This window comes from Bufo bufo, chromosome 7 (assembly GCF_905171765.1).
Source record: "Bufo bufo chromosome 7, aBufBuf1.1, whole genome shotgun sequence".
NCBI lineage: Eukaryota > Metazoa > Chordata > Amphibia > Anura > Bufonidae > Bufo > Bufo bufo.
The window spans coordinates 205,786,115-205,813,015 of record NC_053395.1 but is presented as its reverse complement, the minus strand read 5'-3'; the positions used below and the strand labels follow the sequence as shown (position 1 = coordinate 205,813,015).

General features: G+C 45.0%; 1 protein-coding gene across 2 annotated transcripts; it reads right to left on the bottom strand.

Moving 5' to 3' along the window:
- Positions 1 to 349: 349 nt before the first annotated feature.
- On the bottom strand, positions 350 to 26,901 carry NMI (N-myc and STAT interactor). 2 transcript variants are annotated; one of them, XM_040441370.1, is made up of 9 exons: positions 26,822 to 26,901; positions 24,999 to 25,053; positions 21,269 to 21,427; positions 20,939 to 21,055; positions 16,044 to 16,200; positions 9,440 to 9,546; positions 2,407 to 2,593; positions 2,058 to 2,164; positions 350 to 984 (listed from the first exon to the last, which is right to left on the bottom strand). In XM_040441370.1, the coding sequence occupies exons 2-9, from the start codon at positions 25,041 to 25,043 to the stop codon at positions 796 to 798; spliced, it is 1,068 nt and encodes a 355-aa protein (XP_040297304.1). In that variant the 5' UTR covers positions 25,044 to 25,053; positions 26,822 to 26,901; the 3' UTR covers positions 350 to 795. The 2 variants fall into 2 exon arrangements, with proteins under 2 accessions (XP_040297304.1, XP_040297305.1); XM_040441371.1 differs by lacking the exon at positions 26,822 to 26,901 and adding an exon at positions 26,598 to 26,713.

Sequence of the window (26,901 nt, the reverse complement as noted above, 5' to 3'; positions counted from 1 at the left end):
ATGTTATAAGGGAAAATAATAATGATCGGGTCTCCATCCCGATCGTCTCCTAGCAACCGTGCGTGAAAATCGCACCGCATCCGCACTTGCTTGCGGATGCTTGCGATTTTCACGCAACCCCATTCACTTCTATGGGGCCTGCGTTGCGTGAAAAACGCAGAATATAGAACATGCTGCGATTTTCACGCAACGCATAAGTGATGCGTGAAAATCACCGCTCATGTGAACAGCCCCATAGAAATGAATGGGTCGGTATTCAGTGCGGGTGCAATGCGTTCACCTCCCGCATCGCATCCGCGCGGAATACTCGCTCGTGTGAAAGGGGCCTAACATCCATTTCTCCGAAAGGCATCAGTGAAAAAAATGTCCGTTAAAAATGGACAGTTTATCATGCAGCATTCACACGTCCGCATACTGGGTCCGCATCCGTTCGGCAATTTTGCGGAATGGGTGTGGACCCATTCATTTTTAATCCGCATTCTCACTTCGGTTCCGCGGGCCCCACAAAAAAATAGAGCATGTCCTATTCTTGTCCGCAGCCACGGACAAGAATAGACATTTCTATCATAGTGGCGGCCATGTGCGGTCCGCAAAATGCAGAACGCACATGGCCAATGTCCGTGTTTTGCGGATACACAATTTGCGGACCGCAAAACAGTTGTGGACGTGTGAATGGACCTCAAGTGTTCTTGAATACCAGTCATGCTCAGGCCCAGCACTAAGTATAACACGCTGCCTCCGTTTTTCCGTAGCGTTTTCCTTTAACCCTTAACTCTTGTCTTGCTGCTTAAGATTTTAAGCCTTATCTTCCTCAAAGTATACGAATTGCTTCTTCGGGGAAAATGCTATGTTTTCCACTTCGCCGCCGCCATTACTTGGTTTCTGAAAATGGATCTCTACCAGATCCTTAATGTCCTCTTCAGTCTCGGCCCGATTCCTAATCTCCTCCAGCAGCACTGTTCTTTGGCAAATACCAGAAAATATCTGAAATTAAAAGAAAATTAAAGGGGTTGTCCCACAAAAAAATATTCTACAGTTTTCAAACCAGAGCCTGGATCTAAATTATTTTGTAATTGTAAGTAATTAAAAATTTAGCATAGCCAGAGACTTATCCAATAAAATGTATCTGTACAGCGCCACCTGCTGTTAGTTTTTTCTTATTTCTTTGTCCTGCTCACTGAGAAGGCCGCACATGCTCAGTTTCATCCTTCAACTGCCTCCTGAGATGTGATAGGTAGAGCATGGACACGCCCCCTGAGCTTCAGTAGAAAAAAGACACACCCCTGAGCTGCCAGCTTGATATTAATCTAGCAGAGCAATGAATGTGGAGATCTCTGGATCCATGTGAGGTACAGGGCTGGTTCTAGCTTTGTCAGATATAGATTGTCATGTCCTATATGATGTCTGATTTTCATTTTTTACATTAGTCATGGCATAACCCCCTTTAAACATTAATTATATAAGAAATAGCCTAAGGCTCTGTTCACACTTCCGTTCTGTCTGGTTTCAATTGCTTTTAAACAGCATATCCTGTGCTGCTCTTTTATGTTAAAAGGATTCATTAGGATCTCTTGCAAAACTGATCTGTCATATCCATTATGAATCTTCCCATCAAATTGGCCCTATTATATGGGGTTCGTCAGGACCCGACAGTGTTTTACACAAGACCGCACTACATCGTGGCTCCTGTTTAAAATGCTGCAGATGTGAACAGCATCCAACACTGACTTTGACATCATTGATGACCCTCCACTGCAAAAAGTACCTGTGTAGTTCCCCCATGCTTTACACTGCAGATCTGCCTCTTCTGATTGGCTGCTGAATATAAGTATAAGCCCTGTTCCCCCATTACTAAATACTGTACCACACACAAGCTCACCATGAAGTCATTGTATAGAGCATTGTAATTTCCATGACAACAGAGCAGAATTCATCTAAATTATAAAAAGATCATCAAGCTGACACCCACACGGAAGCATTTTCCGCTCAGAAATGGAGAATCGGTGAATTATTTTTTAAAACCTCATGTACAGTACTGCACAATGTCAGAATCTTACCTGTAGTTTTTTCAGCTGTATTTCTATTAATGGTGATATCATAATTTCATACATGGACCCATGGACTTTTACCAGATGCTGAGGGGTCTTCAAGACACGCTGAGCCACTTTTGAAAAAAAAATATACAGACAATGAAAGAAAGGAGCCCACACCACCAGGTTACTGCCGCATGCCAACGACAAACGACTAAAATAAAAACAATGCATGTATACACCCAACTGATGTAACCAGACTGTGCTGGGACTTCCTGCTGGGAGAGGGTGGAGAGAGCCGTTTCATACTTCTAGACACTGAAATGTTCATATTCCACTAACATGAAGTACTTTTACACCCAGACCAAATACACACCTCCGTTCTCCTTGTAAGTAATGCAGGCAGTATTCTTGCTCCTGTCGGAGTCCACCGCCATTATTTCGCTACCTCCTATGTTAGATTTGTAGAAGGTGAGCTCCAGTTTATCCTTCAGGGTCTCCTCAGGGAGGTTCATAGGGAGATTACCAACATTCACTTTTGTGTTAGAGATGGTCATGTTGACCTATGTAATAGAAAAGTAAGGAAGTCAGACAAGGAAAGAAATTCGATTTGTGATGAATTACTCTGTCACTAAGCACATTCCTTTATATGTAGTGGGTGCAACGACGGGAAACGGCGATCATGCAGCCCCCATCATTGAACCCCTCAAATGCCACATTCATCGCTGATCGCGGCATCTGATGCTACAATTTAGGCCTTTCAGGGGTTATTCAGCATAAAATAAAAATACATACTCACCTCATCTATTTGCTTGCTTAGAGGCCGACATGGGCATCTTGATTGAAGACACTGCGCAAAATCACGCACGTTGACGTGATGATGTGATCACGCTGGCGGGGCATGGGGATGTCATCACTAATGACGTCACCGATTCTGGCCAGCACGCCGCCGTGGTGATGTCGTGAGTCACCCCGCGCAAGATTTTGCGAGGTTTCTGCAATCGAGATGGCCACAACAGCCTCTTCGCACGCAAATGGATGAGGTGAGTATGTATTCTTTTTTACCTCCATTTTAGGAAAAATAGATTCATTAACAAGAAGAGCGAGGAAATTCGGCTTTGCGGCGGATCAAATTTTTCCTGTAATTTGGATCAAAGTCAATTCGTTTGGCTTAGATTTGCTCAACAGTATGAAACATTATGAAATCTATTATCTATCTATTTATCTATCTATCCCATATCTATCTATCTATCTATCCCATATCTATCTATCCCATATCTATCTATCCCATATCTATCTATCTATCTATTATCTATCTATTTATCCCATATCTATCTATCTATCCTATATCTATCCATCTATCTATCTATCCCATATCTATCTATCTATCTCTTATCTATCTATCTATCTATATATCCCATATCTATCTATCTATGTAAAAAAAGAAAATTCCACGGCACTTCCAACAAAACCGTGTGTATTTTATTTCACCAGATGCAACGTTTCGGTCCTCTCAATGGAACCTTTTTCAAGCAGTGACAATAATGGTGCATAGTACATGTATAAATACCTCCCACGTGGTAATAAAACAATTAAACTGATTAACATAGGGAAGTCACAAGTGTATAGATTTTATTAATTATGAGTCATTATTCACTTTTGTATTATTTGGATATTTTTTAACACATGGACTATGAATTCTATGGATGAATTCGCTATGTAGTTGCATTACTAGTGATTGTTTTTTATATATTAAAATTTTCATGTAATATTTTGAGCACTATTGCACTTCATATGTTAATCAGTTTAATTATTACCACGTGGGAGGTATTTATACATGTACTATGCACCATTATTGTCACTGCTTGAAAAAGGTTCCATTGAGAGGACCGAAACGTTGCATCTGGTGAAATAAAATACACACGTTTTTGTTGGAAGTGCCGTGGAATTTTCTTTTTTTACATACAGTATCTGGTTGGTGGATCACTTCTACAGCCGCTGGCACTCCATTTTCCTACCTTGTCTGCAGTGCTGCCCAGTGTCATATTTTTCTCTATCTAACCTGCGGCCCTTCAACTGTTGCAAAAGGACTCCCAGCATTCCCGGGCTGCCTACAGCTATCAGCCTACAGAAGGGCATGGTGGGAGTTGTAGTTTTAAAACAGCTGGAGGGCCGCAGGTTGAGCATCCCTGATCTATCCCATATCTATCTATCTATCCATCCATCCCATATCTATCTCATATCTACTGTATCTATCTATCTATCCAATATCTATCCCATATTATCTATCTATATATCTATTCCATATCTATCTATCTATGAAAAATATAACACTGGGCAGCACCGCAATCAAGACAGAAAAGTAGAAGTGCCAGCGGCTGTAGATGCTATCCACCAAACAAATATAAAGAAAGAAACTCCACGGCACTTCCAAAAATAATGTGCATATTTTATTCCACCAGATGCAACGTTTCGGTCCTCTCAATGGAACCTTTTTCAAGCCTTCTTTCCTGGTTCCATTGAAAGGACCGAAACGTTGCATCTGGTGGAATAAAATATGCACATTATTTTTGGAAGTGCCGTGGAGTTTCTTTCTTTCTTTATCTATCGATCTATCCCATATCTATCTCAGATATATCTATCTATCTCTCCCATATCCATCTATCTATCTATCTGTGACGAAAGCACCTTCGTCACTGGGAGTTGGAGAGGCCTGCTTGCCAGCCTCTTGCCCTGTGACTATGACCCCTGGGACACTATTTGGGCATATTGGATTTCAAAGGCTCTGTTTCTGCCCCATGGACTTTTTAGGCTACTTTCACACGAGCGTTGTTTGAATCCGGCGTTCAATTCAGTCACCGGAACTGCCCGCCGGATCCGGAAAAACGTGTGAAAACGGATTACATTTGAATCCTGATCAGGATTTTGATCACATTTTGATCACATTTTTTTCACATTTTTCGGGTTTAACATGCAAAAGGTTTGACGGAACACACGGTGCCGGATCCTGGGTTAATGCAAGTCAATGGGAAAAAGGCGGGATCCGGCGTTCAGTCAAAGTGTTCCGGATTTTTGGCCGGAGGTAAAAATACAACATGCTACGGTTTTCTGAAAAGCCTGATCAGTCAAAAAGACTGAACTGAAGACATTCTGATGCATCCTGAACGGATTACTCTCCATTCAGAATGCATGGGGATAAAACTGATTAGTTATTTTCCGGATTTGAGCCCCTAGGACGGAACTCAGTGCCGGAAAAGAAAAACGCTAGTGTGAAAGTACCCATACTGGAACTATTTGGGGCATGTGACCATGTGCACGGTGGGGCAAAAATAAGACTTCCAGAAAATTCCTGAACCCCTCAACCAATCTGGGTGATTTTTGGATAGGTTGTTCACCCAGATCGAGGCTATCAGGGGATGTAACTTTTATGGGGAGGATATGTGGTGTTTTGGGGTGTTTTCTGTGGCTGGGAAAAATGAGTATTTTATGCCTGTGAGTGATTAAGTCTATTGTGTTTGTTAAATATATCACAGGCAGAGTCCATTGTGTTTGTTAAATATGTCACAGGCAATGCCATTGTGTTGTTAATTGCGTCACAGACAATGCCTATTCTGTTATTGATTGTGTCACAAGCAATGCCATTGTGTTTGTTGAATGTATAGTTTTTGTGTTTAAACTGTAAAACTGTAAAGGATTGGCTGCTATTTTATGTCCTCAGTTCCCAACCAGGTCCACAGGGGTGGTACCCTTGTTGGAAAATGTGTATAAAAGGCAATGCTTGTGTAGTCAATAAAGAGTTCCTGTGTTACATTCAACATAGAGCCTCGTCTCATGTGTGTGGGGATTGCTATACGCTGTATACTCCCCTGGCTATAACCCCTAGCTCTTACATTAGTAATGCCAAAGCATCTGGGAAATAGGGGGTTGAGAAATGGGGACACACCCGATGTCGGTGTATAGGAGTCCTTGGCGTATCATGACGGGGGGGGGGGGGGGAAGGGGTGCGGACACACCCCGGGTCAGGGTACCGAAGTCCATGGCATATCAGGCTCCTCTCAGTCTGTGGCAGGCACTGATATATTGTGCTGCTATGTCCTCAGTGTTCTCATCCTCTCCCAGCAGGATGGGCAGCTTCTCTTCCTCCTCCATGAAGCTGAATTCTGGGCAGAGATCAGAGAGTCTCCTCAAGTGGATGTCCCTCACTGCTGAGTATTTGGGACAGTATATCAGGAAGTGGGCCTCATCCTCCACCGCCTCCAGGTGGCACTGCTGGCACAGTCTCCTTCTCTAGACATATAGCTCTGTCGATGCTGTCCGGATTAAACGGCCAGGCTGTGGGCGCTCAGTCTGTAGCGGCTCAGGACTTTTCGGTCTCTGGGGTTCCCTAGTTTCTCCAAATATGGGGCCAGTTTGTAGTCTCTCTGCAGGCTCTGGTACACTGTCAGCTTCTGGGATGCTCTCACCTCCTTCCTCCATTCACTGACGTATTCCTCTTGTCTCTTGTTTACGGTGTTCCTGGTACCGTCTTTTGTGAGGTGGTGTGGGGTGATTATCTCGTCGGTCTGGGTTTCAGTAAGTTGATTTTGGGGCTTTGCCTTGCCTGGGATCCCTTGGTGTAGCAAGGCTTTATGGTGATAGGAGCCTTCACTACTACCATGTAGATGGCCCCAGAATGATAGCGCCCTCTTCTGGATTGTAAAGTGTAGAGGGAATCTGCCCAGCTCCCCTCGACAGGCACTGTTAGAGGTGCTCCGATGGACCTGGAGGAGATGCTTACAGAATTCCAGGTGGAAAATTTCTGTTGACTGTTGTAGAGGTGAAGCACCACACACTGTTGTTGCTGGTGCCAGCAAAGACTTATAAGTGGCAGTTAAATAGTAGAAAATTGCGGCACACAGTCTCTTTCTATCTGCAGTTAATTATTTAATTGTATTACATCACATAAAGTTCATGATCCAGTTCTGTCATAGGGAATTTACAGTGTTCACATTCATAAGATATAGCGACTGGATGTTTCGGCCCGTGAAGGCCTTCCTCAGCGGTCTATTATCATGATGTGGGTGCCTGTTGGGAATGGCGCTGGATCACCCTATATTTATGTTGGGCTGGAATCCCATCTTGACCAGTCGGGGTACGTGTGAGGGCCCCAGACTTTACTGCCATACAGGAGGATTGGTGCAATGATGGAGTCAAGGATTTTAAGCCAGACCCTCACTGGTGCTTTGAGGTGGTACAGTCATCTTGTGATGTTGTAGAAGGTCTTGCATGCTTTGTCTTTCAGCTCCTCAATGTCTGATTTGAAGCTCCCAGTTTGGTCAATTATCAGGCCCAGGTAGGTGTACCTGTTGGTGGCTGTAAGAGGGCAGTTGTGTAGCGTGAAGGTAGGGGTCCTGGCTGACTTTGTTTTCCTTCTCTGGAACACCATAGTGTTAGTCTTTTTTAAATTGATGGGAAGGGCCCATGTGGTGCTGAATTTCTCCAGAATGACTAGCTGGTCTTGGAGACCTTTCTCAGTTGGTGATAGTAGGAAAAGGTCATCCGCATACAGGAGAAATTTCACCTCAGTGTCATGGAGGATGAGACCTGGTGTTGAGGAGGACTCCAGAGCCACTGCCAGCTCGTTGATGTAAATGTTAAAGAGAGTTGGACTGAGGCTGCAGCCCTGTCTGACTCCTCGGCTCTGCTGGAAATAAGCCGTTCTTTTCCCATTTACCTTCACGCTGCATCGGTTCTCGGTGTAGGATCTTTTGATTATGTCGTATGTCTTTCCTCCTATTCGCTCTCCAATAGCTTTAGGAGCAATCCTGGGTGCCACACCGAGTCAAAGCAATTTTTGAAGTCCACAAAACAAGCATATATCTTTCCCTGCTTTGTGTTGTGGACATGGCTCTGGATGAGGCGGTGCAGGGTGTAGACGTGGTCTGTGGTGCAGTGGTTTGGCATGAACCCTGCTTGGCTTTTACTGAATATATTGTGCTGGGTGAGAAAGCCGAGGATTCTCTGGTTTAGGATACTGTTAAATAGTTTCCCCAGATTGCTGCTGACACATATCCCTCGGTAGTTGGCCGGGTCATACCTGTCCCCGCTCTTGTGTATTGGGGTTATGACACCATGGTTCCAAGCTTTGGGGAAGTAGCCAGCGCTTAGCACAATGTTGTACAGTTTTGATGTGGCTGCCTGTATTGCTGGTGGGCTGTACTTAATCATTTCAGGTGGGATGCCATCTGTGCCGCTGGCTTTCTTACCTCTTATGGTTGATATTCTCTCTGATATCTCCTGCAGTGTTATGGGTGAGTCTAGCGGTCTTTGGAAATCTTTAAATATCTCTTCCATGCTCTTCAGTTTTGACCTCAGTTGTTCTTGGTCTGGGTTACGTTATTCTTTTGGGATGTCTGAAATACTGGAGCCAGATGTTGCCGTTCTGAATATGGAGGTTGTTTTTCTTCTCATTTGTGCCCACGTGGTTCCATAGTTCCCAGAAGGAGTTATCTTGGAGGGCATCTTTAAGCTGTGTAAGTTTGGTTGAGGCATATTCTTGCTTTTTCCTTCTGAGGAGGGTTTTGTATTGCCTCTGCGTTGTGTCGTAGACTTCCCGTAGGTTGGTATTGTTGGGATCTCTATGCTTTTTTTTTTAAGACCGTTCTTAAGGTTTTCCGTACAGCTCTGCACTCCTCGTCAAACCAAGTGTTAGGGTTATCTTCTTTTTGATTCAGGTGGCTATACTTTTTCAGGTCAGCCATTTCTGCCATAGTGTAAAATATATTATTATATTATTATTGCGGAACCATCTATTGAAAATTTTATGCCCAGCCCAATTTTTTCTATGTAATCACTGTATACTGTATATGCCATACGGAAAAACGGAACAGAAACACAATGGAAACAAAAAATGGATCAACGGATCCGTGAAAAACGGACCGTAAAATACTGAAAAAGCCATCCGGTCATGTGAAAGAGGCCTTAGAAGGGTTCCCAGAAAATACAGTAGGTTGTTATGCTGCTGGGCCTCCTACGTTGAGGTGTAATAAGTGCTGGAGGCAATCAGCAAGTGTCTTGTCTCCCTGCAGCGCCTCCGCAGGGGAGGTGAAGGATTCCATAGTTTGCCCTGAAATCAGTAGGATTTCAGGTCCGCCACAGTAAAGCCGCCACTCTCTTTTCTGGCTAATAGATAAGGCTTATAAACGAGGAACTGCCCTCAATTAAAGGGGTTTTCCGGGATTCATATACCGATGACCTATCCTCAGGATAGGTCATCAATATCTGATTGGTGGGGGTCTGACTCCCAGCACCCATGCTGATCAGCAGTTTGAAGTGGATCGGTCATCAATATAGGAGTCCCAGAAAAAAAAATAACTCTCTCTCAGAATTTTAAAAATTGTTTTCTAATCCAGACAATTTATTTTTTATACCTCAAATGTCATGGTTCTTCCAAGCTGCACTTTACATGCTCTGACTTCTTCATATACATTGTTGAAGTCAACATTATGTCTTCCATTCCTGATAATACCTTGGGCCACTGTAAAAAAAAACATTTTTTGAAAAAATATATTAACTTCATAATATCAGTCCCCAAAAATGGGGGTGAATAGAGCCCATTCATGATGAATTGAGGGTACTCTTCATTAAAATGTATGGATGATATGGATAGCTCTGCTATTTTACATTGGTCTTAAAGAGCACCTGTCAGCAGGGTCAACCCTATTAAACCAGCATGTTGCTTGGTAGGGTTCATCCTACTGATTAAAATGATACCTGTCTTGTGAATATTGGTTATGGCGTTCCAGAGAAAAAAATAACTTTAATGCTTCATACAATTGAAGACATCAGTGCACTGAGGGGGTCCTAGCCTCTCGGTGCACCTCAGTTTTCCAGGGCTGGCCCCACCCCTGGCTACACTGAAGCTTCAATTTGTATTAAGAATTAAAAAAAAATTATTGGGAAAGCCAAAATTGATTTTCACAAGACAGGTATCATTTTAAATCACCATGGTCAACCCTACCAGGCAGTACACCTGGTTCAATGGGGTTGATCCTGCTGAAAGGTGGCTTTTTAAATGCATGACAAGTAGTGTTGGTCGAGCGACCGAACACAATGAGTGTCAATGGGAAAACCCGAACATTAAACCAGGTACCCCCTGCTCTGAAGAGGGGAGGGTGTCTGGTTCGCAGGAAAAGGGCAGAAATTGATGGAACAGCATGCGGAGGATGTCTGGATGCATCTTGGACTCCCAGGTTGCTGCTGGAAACGATGTTGTCCGAGTAGTACGCCACTTTTACAGACTGACAATAATACGCACCAAACCGAAGATAAAATCGATTTTAGAGGAAAAATTATTAGGAAACATTCTTTCCTGTATATTTACTTGTATATAAAGTGCAAGCGCTGCCAAAAATTACAAGGAAGAGGCACTCCGATACAACCTGTATATCACATAAAGGAGGGCCTAATACACACCCTTGAAAAATTATGATTGATGGCCTGCTGGTGACCCTCAAAAACATTAGGAGCAAGGGCCTGCTGGTGACCCTCTAAAACATTAGGAGCAAGGGCCTGCTGGTGACCCTATAAAACATTAGGGGCGAGGGCCTGCTGCTGATCTGACCATCTAAAACATTAGGGGTGAGGGTCTGCTGGTGACCATCTAAAACATTAGGGGTGAGGGCCTGCTGCCAAGCTGACCATTTTCAAAATTTTGTGGGCGAGGGCCTGCTGCCAAGCTGACCATTTTCAAAATTTTGTGGGCGAGGGCCTGCTGCCAAGCTGACCATCTAAAAATTTAGGGGTAAGGGTCTGCTGCTGAGCTAACCCTCTAAAACATTATGGTTGAGGGCCTGCTGGTGACCCTCAAAAACATTATGGGTGAGGGCCCGCTGCTGAGCTGCTCTAAAACATTAGGAGCGAGGGCAGCCTAATAAGCATGTTGATATGATGGAGGAGGACGACGACGAGAAAAGGAAGATTGAACCATATACCCTTTTTAGTGGTGGAAGGGGTGCATGGGAATACAGTGTATTCAATACACCATAAAAGCCACATTTAGAGTGCCTTTATGTTTATGTTCAGCAGCATTTTCAGTTGACAGGAGGATGCGCTTATCAGTTATTATGCCCCCAGCAGCACTAAATACCCGCTCTGACTAAACGCTGGCGACAGGGCAGGCCAGCACCTCCAAGGCGTAGAGCTACGTACTCCTTCAGCATCTTCCAAAATTTTTCCCTCCTTGTGACACTAGGCCGCGCATCAGGTTGAGGGTGCTGGCGGGGTGTCATAACTGCTCCAGGCCTTGGAGAGTGTTGCCCTGCCTCTGTTGGAACTGCTGTCTGTTCCCCTCGTCTCCCCTCCTCGGTTGGCCAAGTCCTACTCTGCAGCCAGGGTTGTCAGCTGGAAATTTTTGGAGCAATTTTTTCACAAGGACCTTCTGGTATTGCACTATTTTCCTTGTCATCTCCACCACAGGAATGAGAGATAAGAAGTTCTTTTTGTAGCCGGGGTCGAGAAGGGTGAACAACCAGTAATTGGTATTGGCCAAAATGCATATAACGTGAGGTTCATGGGAAAGGCAGCCTAACATGAAGTCAGCCATGTGTGCCAGAGTCCCAACAGATATAACTTCGATGTCCACATCAGGAGGATGACTCTAACTCCTAATCCTCTTCCTCCTCTTCTACCCATCCACACTGAACAGAATAAAACTTTCATGGGTACTACCCTCTGTAGCGAAGGCAACCCTCTCCTGCTCCTCCTCATCATCATCCAATTTGCGCTGAGAAGACGAACTGAGGGTGGTCTGGCTATCACCCTGTGCACTTTCTTCCCCCATTTCCACCTCTTCCACATGCAAAGTGTCCGCCTTCATTGTGAGCAGCGAGCGTTTGAGTGGACACAGAAATTGGATGGTTATGCTGATAATAGCATTATCGACGCTCACCATCTGTGTTGATTCCTCAAAGTTGCGTAAAACCTCACAGAGGTCAGACATCCATGCCCACTCCTCGCTTGTGAATAGCGGAAGCTGACTGGAAAGGCGACGACCATGTTGCAGCTGGTATTCCACTACTGCCCTTTGCTGCTCACAAAGCCTGGCCAACATGTGGAACGTCGAGTTCCAGCGCGTGCTCACATCACACAAAAGTCGGTGAGATGGCAATTGCAAGCACTACTGCAGCATTGCCAGATCGGTGGAAGCTGTCGATGACTTGCGGAAATGGGCACACACGCGGCGCACCTTCACCAGTAGCTCAGGCAAATTGGGCTAGGTTTTAAGAAACCGCTGAACCACTAGGTTGAACACGTGGGCTAGGCATGGGATGTGTGTGAGCTTGCCGAGCTCCAAATCCGCCACCAAGTTACGGCCATTATCAGACACAACCATGCCTGGTTGTAGGTTGAGTGGCGAGAGCCACAGCTCAGTCTGGTCCCTTATCCCCTGCCACAGCTCTGAGGTGGTGTGCAGCGTACTCAAGTTGTGGGTAATAGGTGTTTCTGGGTGATGTAGTGCAATGCCCACTAACCTGGTACGGCTGACTCTCTGCAAGGGCAGGTATAGGTAGAAATAGTTTGTGACGCCAGTGCCAAGTAAACGGTGGCACGCCGTTTGCGGATGCAGGAATAAATTGAGGAAACGTATGATTGAACAGAACTTCAACTTTAGTAGGTTTTCCAAGCAGAGACAATAATGGAAATGCAGTTCCTTAGCATACAGTCGATTTTGCAATTCGGTCGATGCAGGCAATTCAGTTACAGCAGGGTAATTACAGAGTGTTGAACACAGGACTTGCAGCACAGGAGCTTGCACTCTAATTCTGTCTGATCCTGGAATGTAGCAATTCTTCACCAAGGCCCATTAACCTAAGTCTGGCTTTATATCCTTGATTATGGCTTTTATAAGTACCTCCTCTGTCTTTCTGAGTACCTCTGGCTTTCCTGATCTTTGCCTCTGTCTCTCTCAGCTTCTGAAAGGTTCCTCAGGCTCTTGGTCTAACATATTCCTGCTTCTGCACATGGGAATTCAGGAGGGAATCTTCTCCTGGACAGCAGGCTTCAGGCCTGGACTTGTCTCAGACATTGTCTAATCTCCAACTGTAGATTACAGACACTAGACTCCGTCTGCCCTCTACTTCCCTGTCTGGGCCTTATATAAACTAGGGCTCCCCAGCTCCCTCTATGGACTAGAAGTAGGAATGACACCCCTAGCAGGCCTGTACATGCAAGTTTCAGTAACAGGGAAATACACACATTACATGACATTTTATAAAACTGACATATAGCAACTTCTCCATAATTAAGGAGGGACGACAGCACACCAAGTGACCTTTGGTAGTGACGGGTATTACAGTTCCCGTACACTACAGGTGTGCTGTTTGTCACCTAAGCAGATCAGCTTAAGCACAGCCTGTTGCCACTTCCCCACTGCAGTGCTACACTGCTTCCAGCTACCGACTGATGGCTGACTGGTGCTGCAAGATGATGTTACGGGTGATGTTACGGGACACATGCTGGTGTAAGGCTGGGACTGCACACTGTGCAAAGTATTGGTGGCTGGGGACAGAGTACCGCAGGATAGCTGCCGCCATCAGGCTGCGGAAAGCCTCAGTATCCACAAGCCTAAATGGCAACATTTCCAGGGCCAGCAATTTGGAAAGGTGCGCATTTAGTGCTATGGTCTGTGAGTGGGTGGCTGGGTATTTGCGCTTTCGTTCAAAGGCCTGGGGTATAGACATCTGTACGCTGCGCTGGGACACAGAAGTGGATGTGCTAGCTGATGGTGCTTGCGAAGGTCCAGGTGCAGGGCGGGAGGCATCCGGGCCTGCGTCTTCGACAGGGGATTGGCCAGCACTTAACACTGGGGAAAAGGAGGCAGTGGTGTGACCCGCAAACACTTGTTGTGGACCCAGGCGTTCGGCCCACCTATTAGGGTGCTTTGATGCCATGTGGCGGATCATGCTGGTGGTGGTGAGGTTGCTAGTGTTCACGCCCCTGCTCATTCTGGTACGGCACAGGTTGCAAATGATAATTCTTTTATCGTCCGCACTTTCCTCAACAAATCGCCAGACTGCAGAACACCTACCCCTTGGCAAGGGAGATTGCCGCAAGGGGGTGCTACGGCGAACAGTTGCGGGCCTGTTTGGTGTGGCCCGCCTTCTCCCTTTTGTCACCCCACTGCCTTTTCCAGCCTGTTGCAGTGCTGCGGATCCCTCCCCCTCTGTACGGCTGTCCTCGCTCGGCTTGCCACCTTCCCAGGTTGGGTCAGTGACTTCATCATCCAGAACCTCCTCTTCCACTTCCTCACTCTGGTCATCCTCCTGACTTGTTGACCTAACAACAACCTCAGTTATTGACAACTGTGTCTCATCCTCATCATCTACCTCTTGAGACACTAATTGCGGTTAACTTATTGGCAACTGTGTCTCATCATCATCATTCACCTCGTGAAACACTAATTGCCGTTCCCCACTGTCATCTTTTTCTGACTGTGGATGCTCAAAGTTTGGGAATCAGGGCACAAGATCTCCTCATGTCCCTCTTAAAGCGGGCTTGACGAGAGGCCCAAATTAAGGAATGGCGATGAAAAGAGCTCCTCGGAATATCCGAGTGTTGGACCACTTGTTTGCCAAGACTCTCAATGGTGGGTGGAAGGAGTATCAGGGTGAGGATTCTGTTGACTAGACTCTTGGCTACTGAGACTGGACTTTGTGGAAGACAGGGTGGTGCTTAGCAGACTGGAAGCATTATCTGCTGCAATCCAACCGACCACCTGGTCGCACTGGTCTGACTTCGAGAGCATTGTCCTGAGCCGCCCCCTGCAAACTGGGACATGAAGCTAGGTATCGTGGATGAGTGTGTTTCTTGTGCTCTGGCAGCAGGCACAGTTTCACCGCGCCCAGGGCAATGGCCTCTGCGTGCTCCATCAGCAGCACGGCCACTTCCCCGCCCCTTACTGCTTGCCTTGTGCATATTAAATGGTATATATGCTTGCAAGTATGTCACAAGTACAGTAGCGCAGGTTTTGTAAGTGTATGCGCAAATAAAGTACACAGAATGTCACTGATATTTAGGATGTGCAAACGTTATACAAGAGATGTAGCGCAGGTAATGTCGCTGTCACCAGCAGCTAATAAAAAATTACACTGAGTGAATGTCACTGATATTTAGGATGGGCAAACGTTATACTGGAGATGTAGCGCAGGTAATGTCGCTGCCACCAGCAGCAAAAAAATTTGACTGAATGTCACTGATATTTCGGATACGCAAACGTTATACTGGAGATGTAGCGCAGGTAATGTAACTGTCCGCAGCGGACACCGTCTACGGAAAAAGTACACCGAATGTCACAGAAATTTTTAGGCTGCGCACATGTTAGACAGGAGATGTAGCGCAGATAATGTCGCTGTCTGCAGCGGCCAAACAATTGCAAGCTATTTAGCGCAGGTTGCACTAAAAATATATATTGCTGCCACACACAATAGTCTTTAAAATCCTTCACTCCCTACACTATCTCTCGCTTCTGCTCTCCAGCTCTCCCTGACTAAGACTGAGCCGAACACGTGTCATCGGGTGCTATATAGCACCCGATGACGCGTTCCGGCCAGCCAATCATTGTAATGCCAGCAGCCAACATGGCTACGGCATTACAGTGAATGGCATTACTTACCTGTACGTTTATTGGCTGCGTAGCAGCCAACAAACGTGCGTGTAGGAGACTTGAGCATCGCGCTCGTGCACACGTGGTATTCGGCCGAACACCGCAATCTGCCGAGCATCGCGATACTCAAGTAAAATTTGTGTTCAGCCGAGCATGCTCGCCCAACACTACTGACAAGCAAATCTACACAGACTAGTGTTAGAGGTGGCAAAAAGATGAACAGTTGCCCTGACAACCAGTCAGATTGTAACTACTAGCTCTATGTGGACAACCTCTCCACTTTTCTGTCTGGACCTATTAGGTTATTATGATCATAATCCATAAAAATTCTAATTATTATTACCATTATTATTTTTTGTTATCTGCCATACCTTCTTCTTTTTCAAAGGTTAGAAGAGCTTGTCGTTCCTGTAAGATGTATGGGTGATGTATCAAGATCTGACAGGTGTAAGAAATACTGGAAAGGTTTCCCGGACCGGACGCTTTCTCTGTAAAGTTTATATTCTTTTGTGGCAATTTGTTGTCAACCTGATGTAGAGACAAAACCGTAATAAGGAACGAGCAGAAATCAAGAACTGATGTGAAAGTGATTATAAAGAAACCGGAGAAATTATGTAAAAAGGGAGACTCAACATATGGCCAAATGTCTACCGGTAGTAGCTCATTGGGCCATTTTTGAGGAACCTTTACATAGTAGTGAATGAGTCCGAGGTGTGTGTCCATGTCCGAATGAGTCCAAGGGGTGTGTCCACGTCTGAATGAGCATAAGGAGTGTGTCCGCATCTGAATGAGCATAAGGGGTGTGTCCGCATCTGAATGAGCATAAGGGGTGTGTCTGCATCTGAATGAGCCTAACTGGGGGGCCCATGTCTGAATGAGTCTAAGGGGTGGGCCCATGTCTGAATGAGTCTAAGGGGTGTGCCCATGTCCGAATGAGTCTAAGAGGTGTGTCTATATCCGAATGAGTCTAAGGGGTGTGCCCAAGTCCAAGTAAGTCTATGTGGCGTGTCCATGTCTGAATGAGTCTAAGCGGTGTGTCCACATCTGAATGAGTCTAACTGGTGGCCAGGTGACCAGCAACCAATCATAGCTCAGATTTAATCTCTTAGACGTCACTGAAAATATAAAAGCTGCACTGTGATTGGTTGCTACAAACAACAAGGAACGTTTTTCTGCTAAATACATTTATCCATAGGACAGGTGATAAATGTTTGATCGCTAGAGAACCAGCCATGGGTAGTGGGGTCCCCAACTCCCCTATGTACCCTAGTGTGCATGCATGACCACAGCCCCATTAAGGCTGCGTTCACACGGGCGAGATTTCCGCGCGGGTGCAATGCGGTAGGTGAACTCATTGCACCCGCACTGAATCCGGACCCATTCATTTCTATGAGGCTGTTCAGATGAGCGATGATTTTCAAGCATCACTTGTGCGTTGCTTGAAAATCGCAGCATGCTCTATATTCTGCGTTTTTCACGCAACGCAGGCCCCATAGAAGTGAATGGGGTTGCGTGAAAATCGCAAGCATCCGCAAGCAAGTGCGGATGCGGTGCGATTTTCACGCATGGTTGCTAGGAGACAGTCTATTCACTGTATTATTTTCCCTTATAACATGGTTATAAGGGAAAATAATAGCATTCTGAATACAGAATGCTTAGTAAAATAGCACTGGAGGGGTTAAAAAAAAAATAAACAAATTAACTCACCTTCTCCTCTTGATCGCGTAGTTCCCAGTCTCTTCTGATGAGCTGTCGGCTAAAGGACCTTTGGTGACATCAGATCACATGCTCCAATCACATGGTCCATCACCGTGGTGATGGACCATGTGATTGGAGCATGTGATCTGACGTCACCACAGGTCCTAGCCTGTAGCTCATCATTAAAGAAGTAAAGAAGAGACCGGGAACTACGCGGAGGAGGTGAGTTAATTTTTAAAAAAATTTTTAACCCTCAATTGATCACCTACTATGCATTCTGTATTCAGAATGCTATTATTTTCCCTTATAACCATGTTATAAGGGAAAATAATACAATCTACACTACAACTCACCCAAACCTGAACTTCTGTGAAGAAGTTCGGGTCTGGGTACCACAGTCTGTTTTTTATCACGCGCGTGCAAAAAACATTGCACCCGCGCGATAAAAACTGAACATCGGAACGCAATCGCAGTCAAAACTGACTGCAATTGCATTCCTACTCGCGCGGGTTTGCCGCAATACACCGGGACGCATCCGGACCTAATCCAGACACGCCCGTGTGAACCCAGCCTAACTGTCTATGGGATTGCCAGATATAGCAGAGTCCTGTATTCGCCAGTCCCACACATTAAACTTACCTATTCACACAGGGGACCCCAGTCCCCAACGACTGGACCACCAGCATTTACCAGTTACCACCTATCCTTTTAGATTCATTTTGATGTAGAGTGTCTCCTTTGCCTCTGCTCTGCCAGGCATTGTTGGCATTGTTTTTGGGATTAAGGAGGATCCCACAGAAGTAATGGCGCAAAACACCTGAAGAAAAGTTATAACCCCCCATTGCCCTTTCATCGCTATAAGGCCTCATGCACACGGCCGTGTTCCGCGGCCGACAGCGGTCCATGGTAACACGGCCTGGATTCCTGTTGAGAGCAGGAGCGCACGGCGTCATTGGTTGCTATGACGCCGTGCGCTTCATGCTGCCTCTGCACTACAGTAATACACTCGTATAGTGTATAGCAACCAATGACGCCGTGCGCTCCTGCTCTCAACAGGAATCCAGGCCGTGTTACCATGGACCGCTGTCGGCCGCGGAACACGGCCGTGTGCTGGAGGCCTAAGCAGAATACACAGAGTAAGGGCACATTCACAAGACCACGCCATGTTATGCAGTCCGCAAATTGTGGATCCGCAAAACACAGATGCCACCAGTGTGTATTCCATAATTTGCTGAACGGAACAGGCAGCCAATTATAGAAATGACTATTCTTGTCCGTAAAACGGACAAGAATAGGACACGTTCTATCTTTTCTGAGGGGCCACGGAACAACGGATGCAGACAGCAAAAGTTGTGCTGTCCGCAACTTTTGTGGCCCCATTGAAATTAAAGGGTCCACACACATTCCACAAAATAGCGTAGTGGATACGGACCCGTTCGTACGGTCGCGTGAATGAGCCCTAAGGGCTCATGCATACGAACGTATTTTTCTCCAGTATCTGTTCTGTTTTTTAACAGGACTGTATGCGGAATCACTCATTTCAATGGGGCTTGAAAAAAACGGAAATTACTCCATGTGCATTCTGTGTCCGTATGTCCGTTCCAAAAATAGTAGAACATGTCCTATTCTTGTCCGTTATGTGGATAAGGACAGGCATTGATACAATGGATCAGCCAAAAAAATGTATAACACGGACGTTACACACATGTCATCAGTTTTTTTTGCGGATCTGTATTTTGCGGACTGCAAAATACATATGGTCGCGTGCATGAGCCCTAACGATGCATTCAAAGGGTGCAAAAAATACGGATGACTTCCGTGTTGCACTAGTTTTTTTTTTATATAACAGTCCGTATTCTTGTCTGCAAAACGGACAAGAATAGGACAGACAGTATAAGGGCAATATACGGGCACTGGCTGTGTGTGCACCATATCACGGATCTAGACCCATTCACTTGAATGGGTCCTCAATCTGCAAGATACAGTGTGGTGCGGTGGTACGGACTTTTTTGCTGTGCGGAGGCACAGACTGGAATCCCAAGGAAGCGATCTGTAGTGCTTCCGTGGGATTTTGGTCTGTGCCTCCGCACAGCAAAAAAATAAAGAACATGTTCTGCTTTTTTTGCAGTGTGGACTGAATCTTGCGAATGGCGGACCCATTCAAGTGAATGGCTCCTCAGCCGCAAACGGCAGGCACACCACTGGTACCCATGCAGGGGTCTTCAGCACGGGCCTAGGCCGTTCATGTGCATGAGCCCTAAAGGGTCTGCTGTAACGTGCAGGGCAAATGACAGTGTCTTTTGACATACGTAAAGATGTATCTTGCTGCCCACACCTGTTAGATAGCGGGGAGATGGGTGTTATGTGATTCCCCCCGATGCCCTGCTTCAAGTGATCAGTAATTTGGGTTATTGATGTCTATGAGAAAACGGTTCCACAGAATGAACGCCAGGAGAACGGAACAAGGCCGTGATGCAGCCTGACTTACAAGGTGTTCAAATTAACCGTTAAAAAAATATTGTTGGTAGATCATTAATGGCAACGAGAATATCAGCAAAACAAAAAAAACAACAAAAACGCGTGTGGTAATTTATGCGTTTTGTCTTTTTTTGTGACCCTAAATGGGGGAGACATATCAAAACTGGTGTAAAGGAAAACTGGCTTAGTTTCCCCTAGCAACCAATCAGATTCCGCCTTTCATTTTTCAGAGTCCTATTGGACAATGAAAGGTGGAATCTGATTGGTCGCTATGGGCAACTAAGCCAGTTTTCCTTTAAACCAGTCTCCCCCAATGATTTAACGCATTTCACCCCCAGAAACCGTGATTGCAGTAAAAATGCACGCTTGTTTATGTGCCTTTTTTTATTTTTTAACACGTCAAAAACTGCAATTTGTGAACCAATCAATGAGGATTCGTTCTTTTAACAATGAATTTAGAGACTGCGCTGACTTGCACACTGGCACGGACACCTCATGACTGCGCCGACTCCATGGAGCCATACTCCTTGGGAGTAGCTGATTATGAACTTAAAGGGGTACACCGACCTACAGGTGTAGTTACCAAAGCTGAAGTTGGTAAAATCAGGGCGTACAAAACCCTGTCCCAGAGACCACCCACTTATGGGCAAGGTTACCATAAGCCATGCCCATTTTCACCCCAGGACAGCCTGAATTTGCCAGGACAGTCTCTGCAAATTTGGGACAGTTGTCAACTATTCTCACAGGATATGGAATAACAATTAGATCGGTGGGGTCTTGACCGCCGGGACCCCAACTGATCATGATAACGAGCTTGTGCCATGCCGCTCCAATCATTCGCTATGGCACTGCCGGAGAGAGTACAGCGCTCGGCCATAGAAAATAAATGGAGCGGCATGGCACATGCTCTATCATTTCAGGGTATGGGGCCCCTGTTCTCATGATTAGTGGGGGTCCCAGCAGTCGAGCCACCACTGATCTATTAGTCATCTGCTATCCGGTTTATAGAGGATAAATTCTTATATCCGGAATACCCCTTTAGGCTTCACTTTATAACAAATCTGAACCTTTTTAATTATGTGTTACTTACCTGTAAATCATTTCTTGCCTTATCAAATGTTTTCCTGCACTCCGTCATCTTATAGTCAAGTTTCTCAACATTTCTCCTTAATTCCTCATTTTTATTTTTTAGATCTTGAATCTCGCTCTGAATGAAAAATAGAACACATGAAATTCATTTAAAAAAACGCGGGATTAGAAGGAAACTTTGGCTTTTTTTTTTCTTCTGAAACAGCGCCACTCTTGTCTTCAGGCTGTGTTTGGTAAGTGCAGTTTAGGCCCATGAACTCGAATCCTGCAATACCAGACACAGCGCTGTTTCTTGCTACGACTATAGGGAAGATTTCAAGGATTTTCTTACTTGGTAAAGACTCTGCTTTTCGGACAGAGCATCCTCAATTTCAGTTGACTTTTGCAGCAGCTGATTCAGTATTTGTTGTTTGTCTTTTTGTTGGTCGTCTGCTTCCAGTTTATCTAAAAGTGTATTTGATTTGCGCTTTTCCGCCTCCTCACATTGTTCCTTAAGAAATGAGAACGTAAATTATCATCACTGGGCTGTAGAAATGGCGAGATGGGACTAAGTACCGACCCCATGTGGCCGGGCTTACGTAAAACAGTGTAAACGACGAGATGGGATCAACCCCTTTAAGGTATCTATCCAGCTCAACTCTAACTTCATATAAAATATTAAGAGGTGTGAATACTTTTGCAACCATGTTTATTGCTTCAACGCATCTAATAAAAGTAAGATGCAAATTTGTAACCAGTTCCAGTTAACCCCTTAAGGATGAATAACATAAATATCCATTATAAGGAGGTGGTAGTTCCCGTATCCTGATGGATATATATTCGGAATCTCTTGGGTACTTCCCATTGTACCCACAGGATGGTGACGGAAGTGGAGTTTGAGTATACGGTCAGGGCCCCCACTGCAACTGCAGAGGCTGGAGTTAGCTCTGATCCTGGCGGTCTGAGCCCTTATATGCCACAGTCAATAGCGATCTGGCTATTGGCACCTGGCAACACGATCGCGGGGTATTGATGCATTACCATGGCAACCAAGTGGCTTTAAAAAGACGCTCTGGCCTGCCACCAACATCTGGCTAATAGGCCATCAAAAAATGTGCTGCTTCAAGTCCCCGAGTGGGATGGAAAATAAAAAAAATAAAAAAACTTTATTACAAAGTTAAAAGAAATAGCCCCCCCACCAAAAAAAAAAAAAAATCACCCTTTTAATTAAAAAATATTTTGTTTAAAAAAAATTGGTAACTGCAAAAATATACATGCTGTATATGGGACCACCACAATCGTAACCTATAGAATAAAGATAACGTAATATGGCTACTTTCACACTGGCGTTTTGGTTTCCATTTGTAAGATCCGTTCAGGGCTCTCAGACGCGGTCCAAAACGGATCAGTTTTGCCCTTAATGCATTCTGAATGGATAAGGATCCGCTCAGAATGCATCAGTTTGGCTCCGTTCCGCCTCCAAAGCGTTGCAGCGCTTTGGTGTTCGTCTGATGAAACTGAGCAAAACGGATCCGTCCTGGCAAACAATGTAAGTCAATGGGGACGGATCCGTTTTCTATGACACAATCTGGCACAATAGAAAAAGGATCCGTCCCCTATTGACTTTCAATGGTGTTCAAGACGGATCCGTCTTGGCTATGTTACAGATAATACAAACGTATCCGTTGTGAACGGATGCAGACGGTTGTATTATCTGAACGGATCTGTCTGTGCAGATCCATGACGGATCCGCACCAAACGAGTGTGAAAGTAGCCATAATTATAGTGCCTGGTGTAAAATAAAATTATTATGTGTCCCCAAATTATAAAAATAAAAACTACAACTCACTTTGCAAAAAAAAACATACGGTATGCCCTCATATGGCTACATCTAAGGACTCATGCACACAACCGTTGTGTGTTTTGCGGTCCGCAAACCGCGGATCTGCAAAACACGGATGGCGTCCGTGTGCGTTCCGCAATTTGCGGAACGGCACAGAAAGCCTTTAATATAACTGCCTATTCTTGTCCGCAAAGCGCAGACAAGAATAGGACAGGTTATATTTTTTTTGCGGACCACGGAACGGAGCAACGGATGCGGACAGCACACGGAGTGCTGTCCCCATCTTTTGCGGCCCCATTGAAGTGAATGGGTCCACATCCGAGCCTCCAAAACTGCGGCTCGGATGCGGACCGAAACAACGGCCGTGTGCATGAGGCCTAAGGAAAATTTAAAAAGTTATGACTCTCGGATGTGGGGCCCCTAAAAAAACTTTTTCCCCCATAAAAACTGGTGTTCATTGTGCAAAGGTACAAATGTTAATATGGAATTTAAAACATATGATAAATAGTGGGGGGGGGGGGGGGGGGAGAACAATGGCGAAATTGCTGGGTTTTTTTGTCTCTTTTTTTGCATTCCTACTTAAAAAGTAATAAAATGTAATCAATAAATTGTAAAAGTCAACTAATCCCGCAAAAAAAAAAAAAAAAAAGTCTTCATACCGCTACATCACATCAAAATAAAAAATAAAAATAAAAACTATGAACTATGAAAATCAGGCAGACATGTTAAGGGGTTAAAAAATCTACAACCCCTGGGCAGTCCTGTGTGTCACCATAGTCATACACCACAGGCAAAACTGAGGTGATGTATGATCTCCCGATCCCAGGCAATTTCCATCAGCCACCACTAGGGGGAGCTCAGCGCAAAAAGATTTTACAGCTTCCATCGATTTCAATGTTAGGCCTCATGCACACAACCGTTGTGTGTTTTGTGATCCGCAATTTGCGGAACGGCATGGACAGCCATTAGTATAACTGCCTATTCTTGTCCGCAAAACAGACAAGAATAGGACAGGTTATATTTTTTTTGCGGACCACGGAACGGAGCAACGGATGCGGACACCACACGGAGTGCTGTCCACATCTTTTGCGGCCCCATTGAAGTGAATGGGTCCGCATCTAAGCTGCAAAAACTGCGGCTCGGATGCGGACCAAAACAACGGTCGTGTGCATGAGGCCTTAACTTTATAAATTCCTGTGCAGGGATTGATCAAAGTATTTATGTCAGTTGTCTGCTGTCAAGACATTTAGAAATGAAGCACCTGTTCCAATTTTTCAAACAGAAAAAGTCAAGTAAAGTGGGGGAAGTGGAGGCCGACTTTTTATTTATTTTGTAATTAAAAATGTCCTCCAATTAGTAAAAAAAATCATAAATTCATCAGAAATCTCAGTGTGTGTGTGTGTGTGGGGGTGCTTTAAGTTAGCTGCGGGGACCCATGGGATCTATGTACATCCTGATATTAGATGGAGAGGAAGCCAGTAACACATGACTGGAGGATCAGATGGGTTTACAATCTGTAACCAAGAAGACACATAGACATGCAAACACAAAACGATGAGAATATTTTAAATCATGACTATTGTCATATATTTTTTTTAATTTTTAGATGTATTGGAGCAATAGAAAATCGGTTGACAAAGTGCAGGTTGTGCTGTATGTTCCGCTGATCGCTGCACAAATGTTTAAAGGGTAAGTGTCATGTTTTCATAAATAAAATATCAATTTTACCATATGTTACTGCTGCAGCATTATACATAAAGCAATCTTTAGTTTCTTCACATACCACTGTTTTCCTTGAGTTTTTCCCTTAGTTACGGCTGTTTAAACATTTACAATATGAGGACCTTCTCAAGATGGCTCCTCTGCCAGTTCTATGAGGCCAAAACTGCTTTCCCTCACTTCACATACACACTTGCTCCCTGCCAGCCAATCAGATTGGATTACTGAGAGACACACCTCCTCACTCTGAAGCCTAATGCAGGCCTGCAGTGTGAAGGACCGCCCCTCCGTCTTCTGTTTATACTAAAAGGAAGACAGATGAGCCCTAGCAACGGTCTTTTAAGGGAGCAGTGGAAAGGGACAGAGGACATTAATGAAAGCTGTTATTATAAGGTAATTACAGATCTTTTGGCAATCATTGACAGACTAACCCAGGTATACATGTCTAGCTCTAATAAACTAGCAAATAAAAAAAATATGACAGTTTCCCTTTAAATGAGAAAACTATGAAAAATATTACCTTCCATTTTTCCAGTTCTTCTTTCAACTGCTGAATTGTATTCATCGTTTCTCACCTGAAATCAAAAATCAACCAATGCTATAGTTATAGGTAGAGATGGGCAAATCGAAGTCAAGCGAATTGACTTCGATCTGAATTTCAGGAAAAATTTGATTCGCCATGAAGCCGAATTTCCCCGCGCTTCGTGGTAATGAATCAATTTTACCTGAAATGGCGGTAAAAAACCCCCCAAAAAAACATACTCACCTCAACCATTTGCTCCCGGAGAAGCTGTCGCGACCATCTTGATTGAAGAAACCGCGTGGTGACGTGTGATGTCACCAGGTCACCATGCTGGCCAGGCGTGGTGACGTCATCAGTGATGACGTCACCGCACCCGGCCAGCGTGATGATGTCATCACATCACCAGGCGAGATTTTGCACGGTTTCTACAATCAAGATGGTTGAGACAGCCTTTCCACGAGCAAATGGATGAAGTGAGTATTTTTTTTTATTTTTTTTTTACCCTGATTAACCCCTGAAAGGCCTCAATTAATTAATGTCAGATGCCGCGATCAGCGATGAGTGTGGCATCTTAGGGGTTCAATGATGGGGGGGCAGCGTGATCACCGTGCGATTGGAATGCGATTTTGTGATGAAGTAATTTGTAAAGAATCAAATTTCTTTGTGAAATTCAGGCGAAGCAGCCGAATCTAATCTTTGATAAGTTCGCTCGTCACCAGTTATAGGCACAGCATTTATACCGTCTGCAGATATGTATGATAGAGGACCCCATGTGGCTGCTATAGGGGCCCCTGGAAGTACCCTGTTGTTTATAGGTATGGGGCTTTTTTTGCCACAGCAGCAACGGTGGGGGCGAGGGCAGCTATACAGGAGGTTCGTTAGCGTGTATTCACACATGGCAGATTTGTTGCGGAAAGTTCTGCGACCAAAAATCAGTTCCGTACATGTGAAAGGAGTTGAATGCATGGATTTCTGCAAGTTCTCACATGGCTACTGCGCCAGAGAACCAGATTTTAGTTAAAGGGATTGTCCGGGATTAGAAAATTGTAGCTGCTTTCTTGCAAAAACAGCGCCACCCCTTAACACGGGTTGTGTGTGGTACTGCAGCTTAGCCCCATTCATTTCAATCGCAGTACCAGACATAACCTGCGGACAGATGTGGTGTTGTTTCTAGAAGTAAGCACCCATGTTTTTCTAAGGGCTCATGCACACGACCGTATTTTCTTTCCGTGTTCGTTCCGTTTTTTTCTTATTTTTTTTTTTGCAGCCCGTATGCGGAACCTTTCACTTCAATGGGTCCGCAAAGAACGGAAATGACTCGGTGTGCATTCCGTTTCCGTATGTCCGTTCCGCAAAAGAATAGAACAAGTGCTATTCTTGTCCGTTTTTTCTGGACAAGGACAGGCATTGTTACAATGGATCTGAAAAAAAAACGGATGTAACACGGATGTCACAGCACGGTAAGCGCCTTGCATTATTATGTGATCATTTGGGCTCTACCGCTGTCCTGTCCAATGACCGGCAGGAGGATGGCAGTAATACAAAACCATGTTCACCAGAAATGGAAAATGTTTAAAAAAATTGCGTGGTCCTTACACGCAAAACAGCCTGGTCCTGAAAAGGTTATGTGATGTGTCCGGCGGGGGTTTTGGAGTCTTTTGAGACGGATTACTGAGTCTACAATTCTGGGATATGAAGCAGACAAGGAAGTAGAAGCGAGGTGGACGGGCGGAGGAGGGTGCGGATCTGGGGAAGGTCCAGGCGGTCGCCGAGCACGCCCAGAGGTATCAGAAGCAGGCGGTCAGTAGACAGCGACTTACCTGAGGCAGCAAAACCAGGAGAATTCCAGAAAGACGGCAGGAAATTAAGACGCCTCCTCGTCCTCTGCTCTTCCTGCCAC

Excerpts from the sequence above, each read along its gene's own strand:
- NMI (XM_040441370.1), bottom strand. The coding sequence starts at position 25,043 with ATGAATACAATTCAGCAGTTGAAAGAAGAACTGGAAAAATGGAAG. Across the intron at positions 16,201-20,938 it reads AGGCAAGAAATGATTTACAG|GTTGACAACAAATTGCCACA; the intron begins GTAAGTAACACA and ends TCTCTACATCAG. Across the intron at positions 2,165-2,406 it reads TACTTACAAGGAGAACGGAG|TGGCTCAGCGTGTCTTGAAG; the intron begins GTGTGTATTTGG and ends TTTTTTCAAAAG.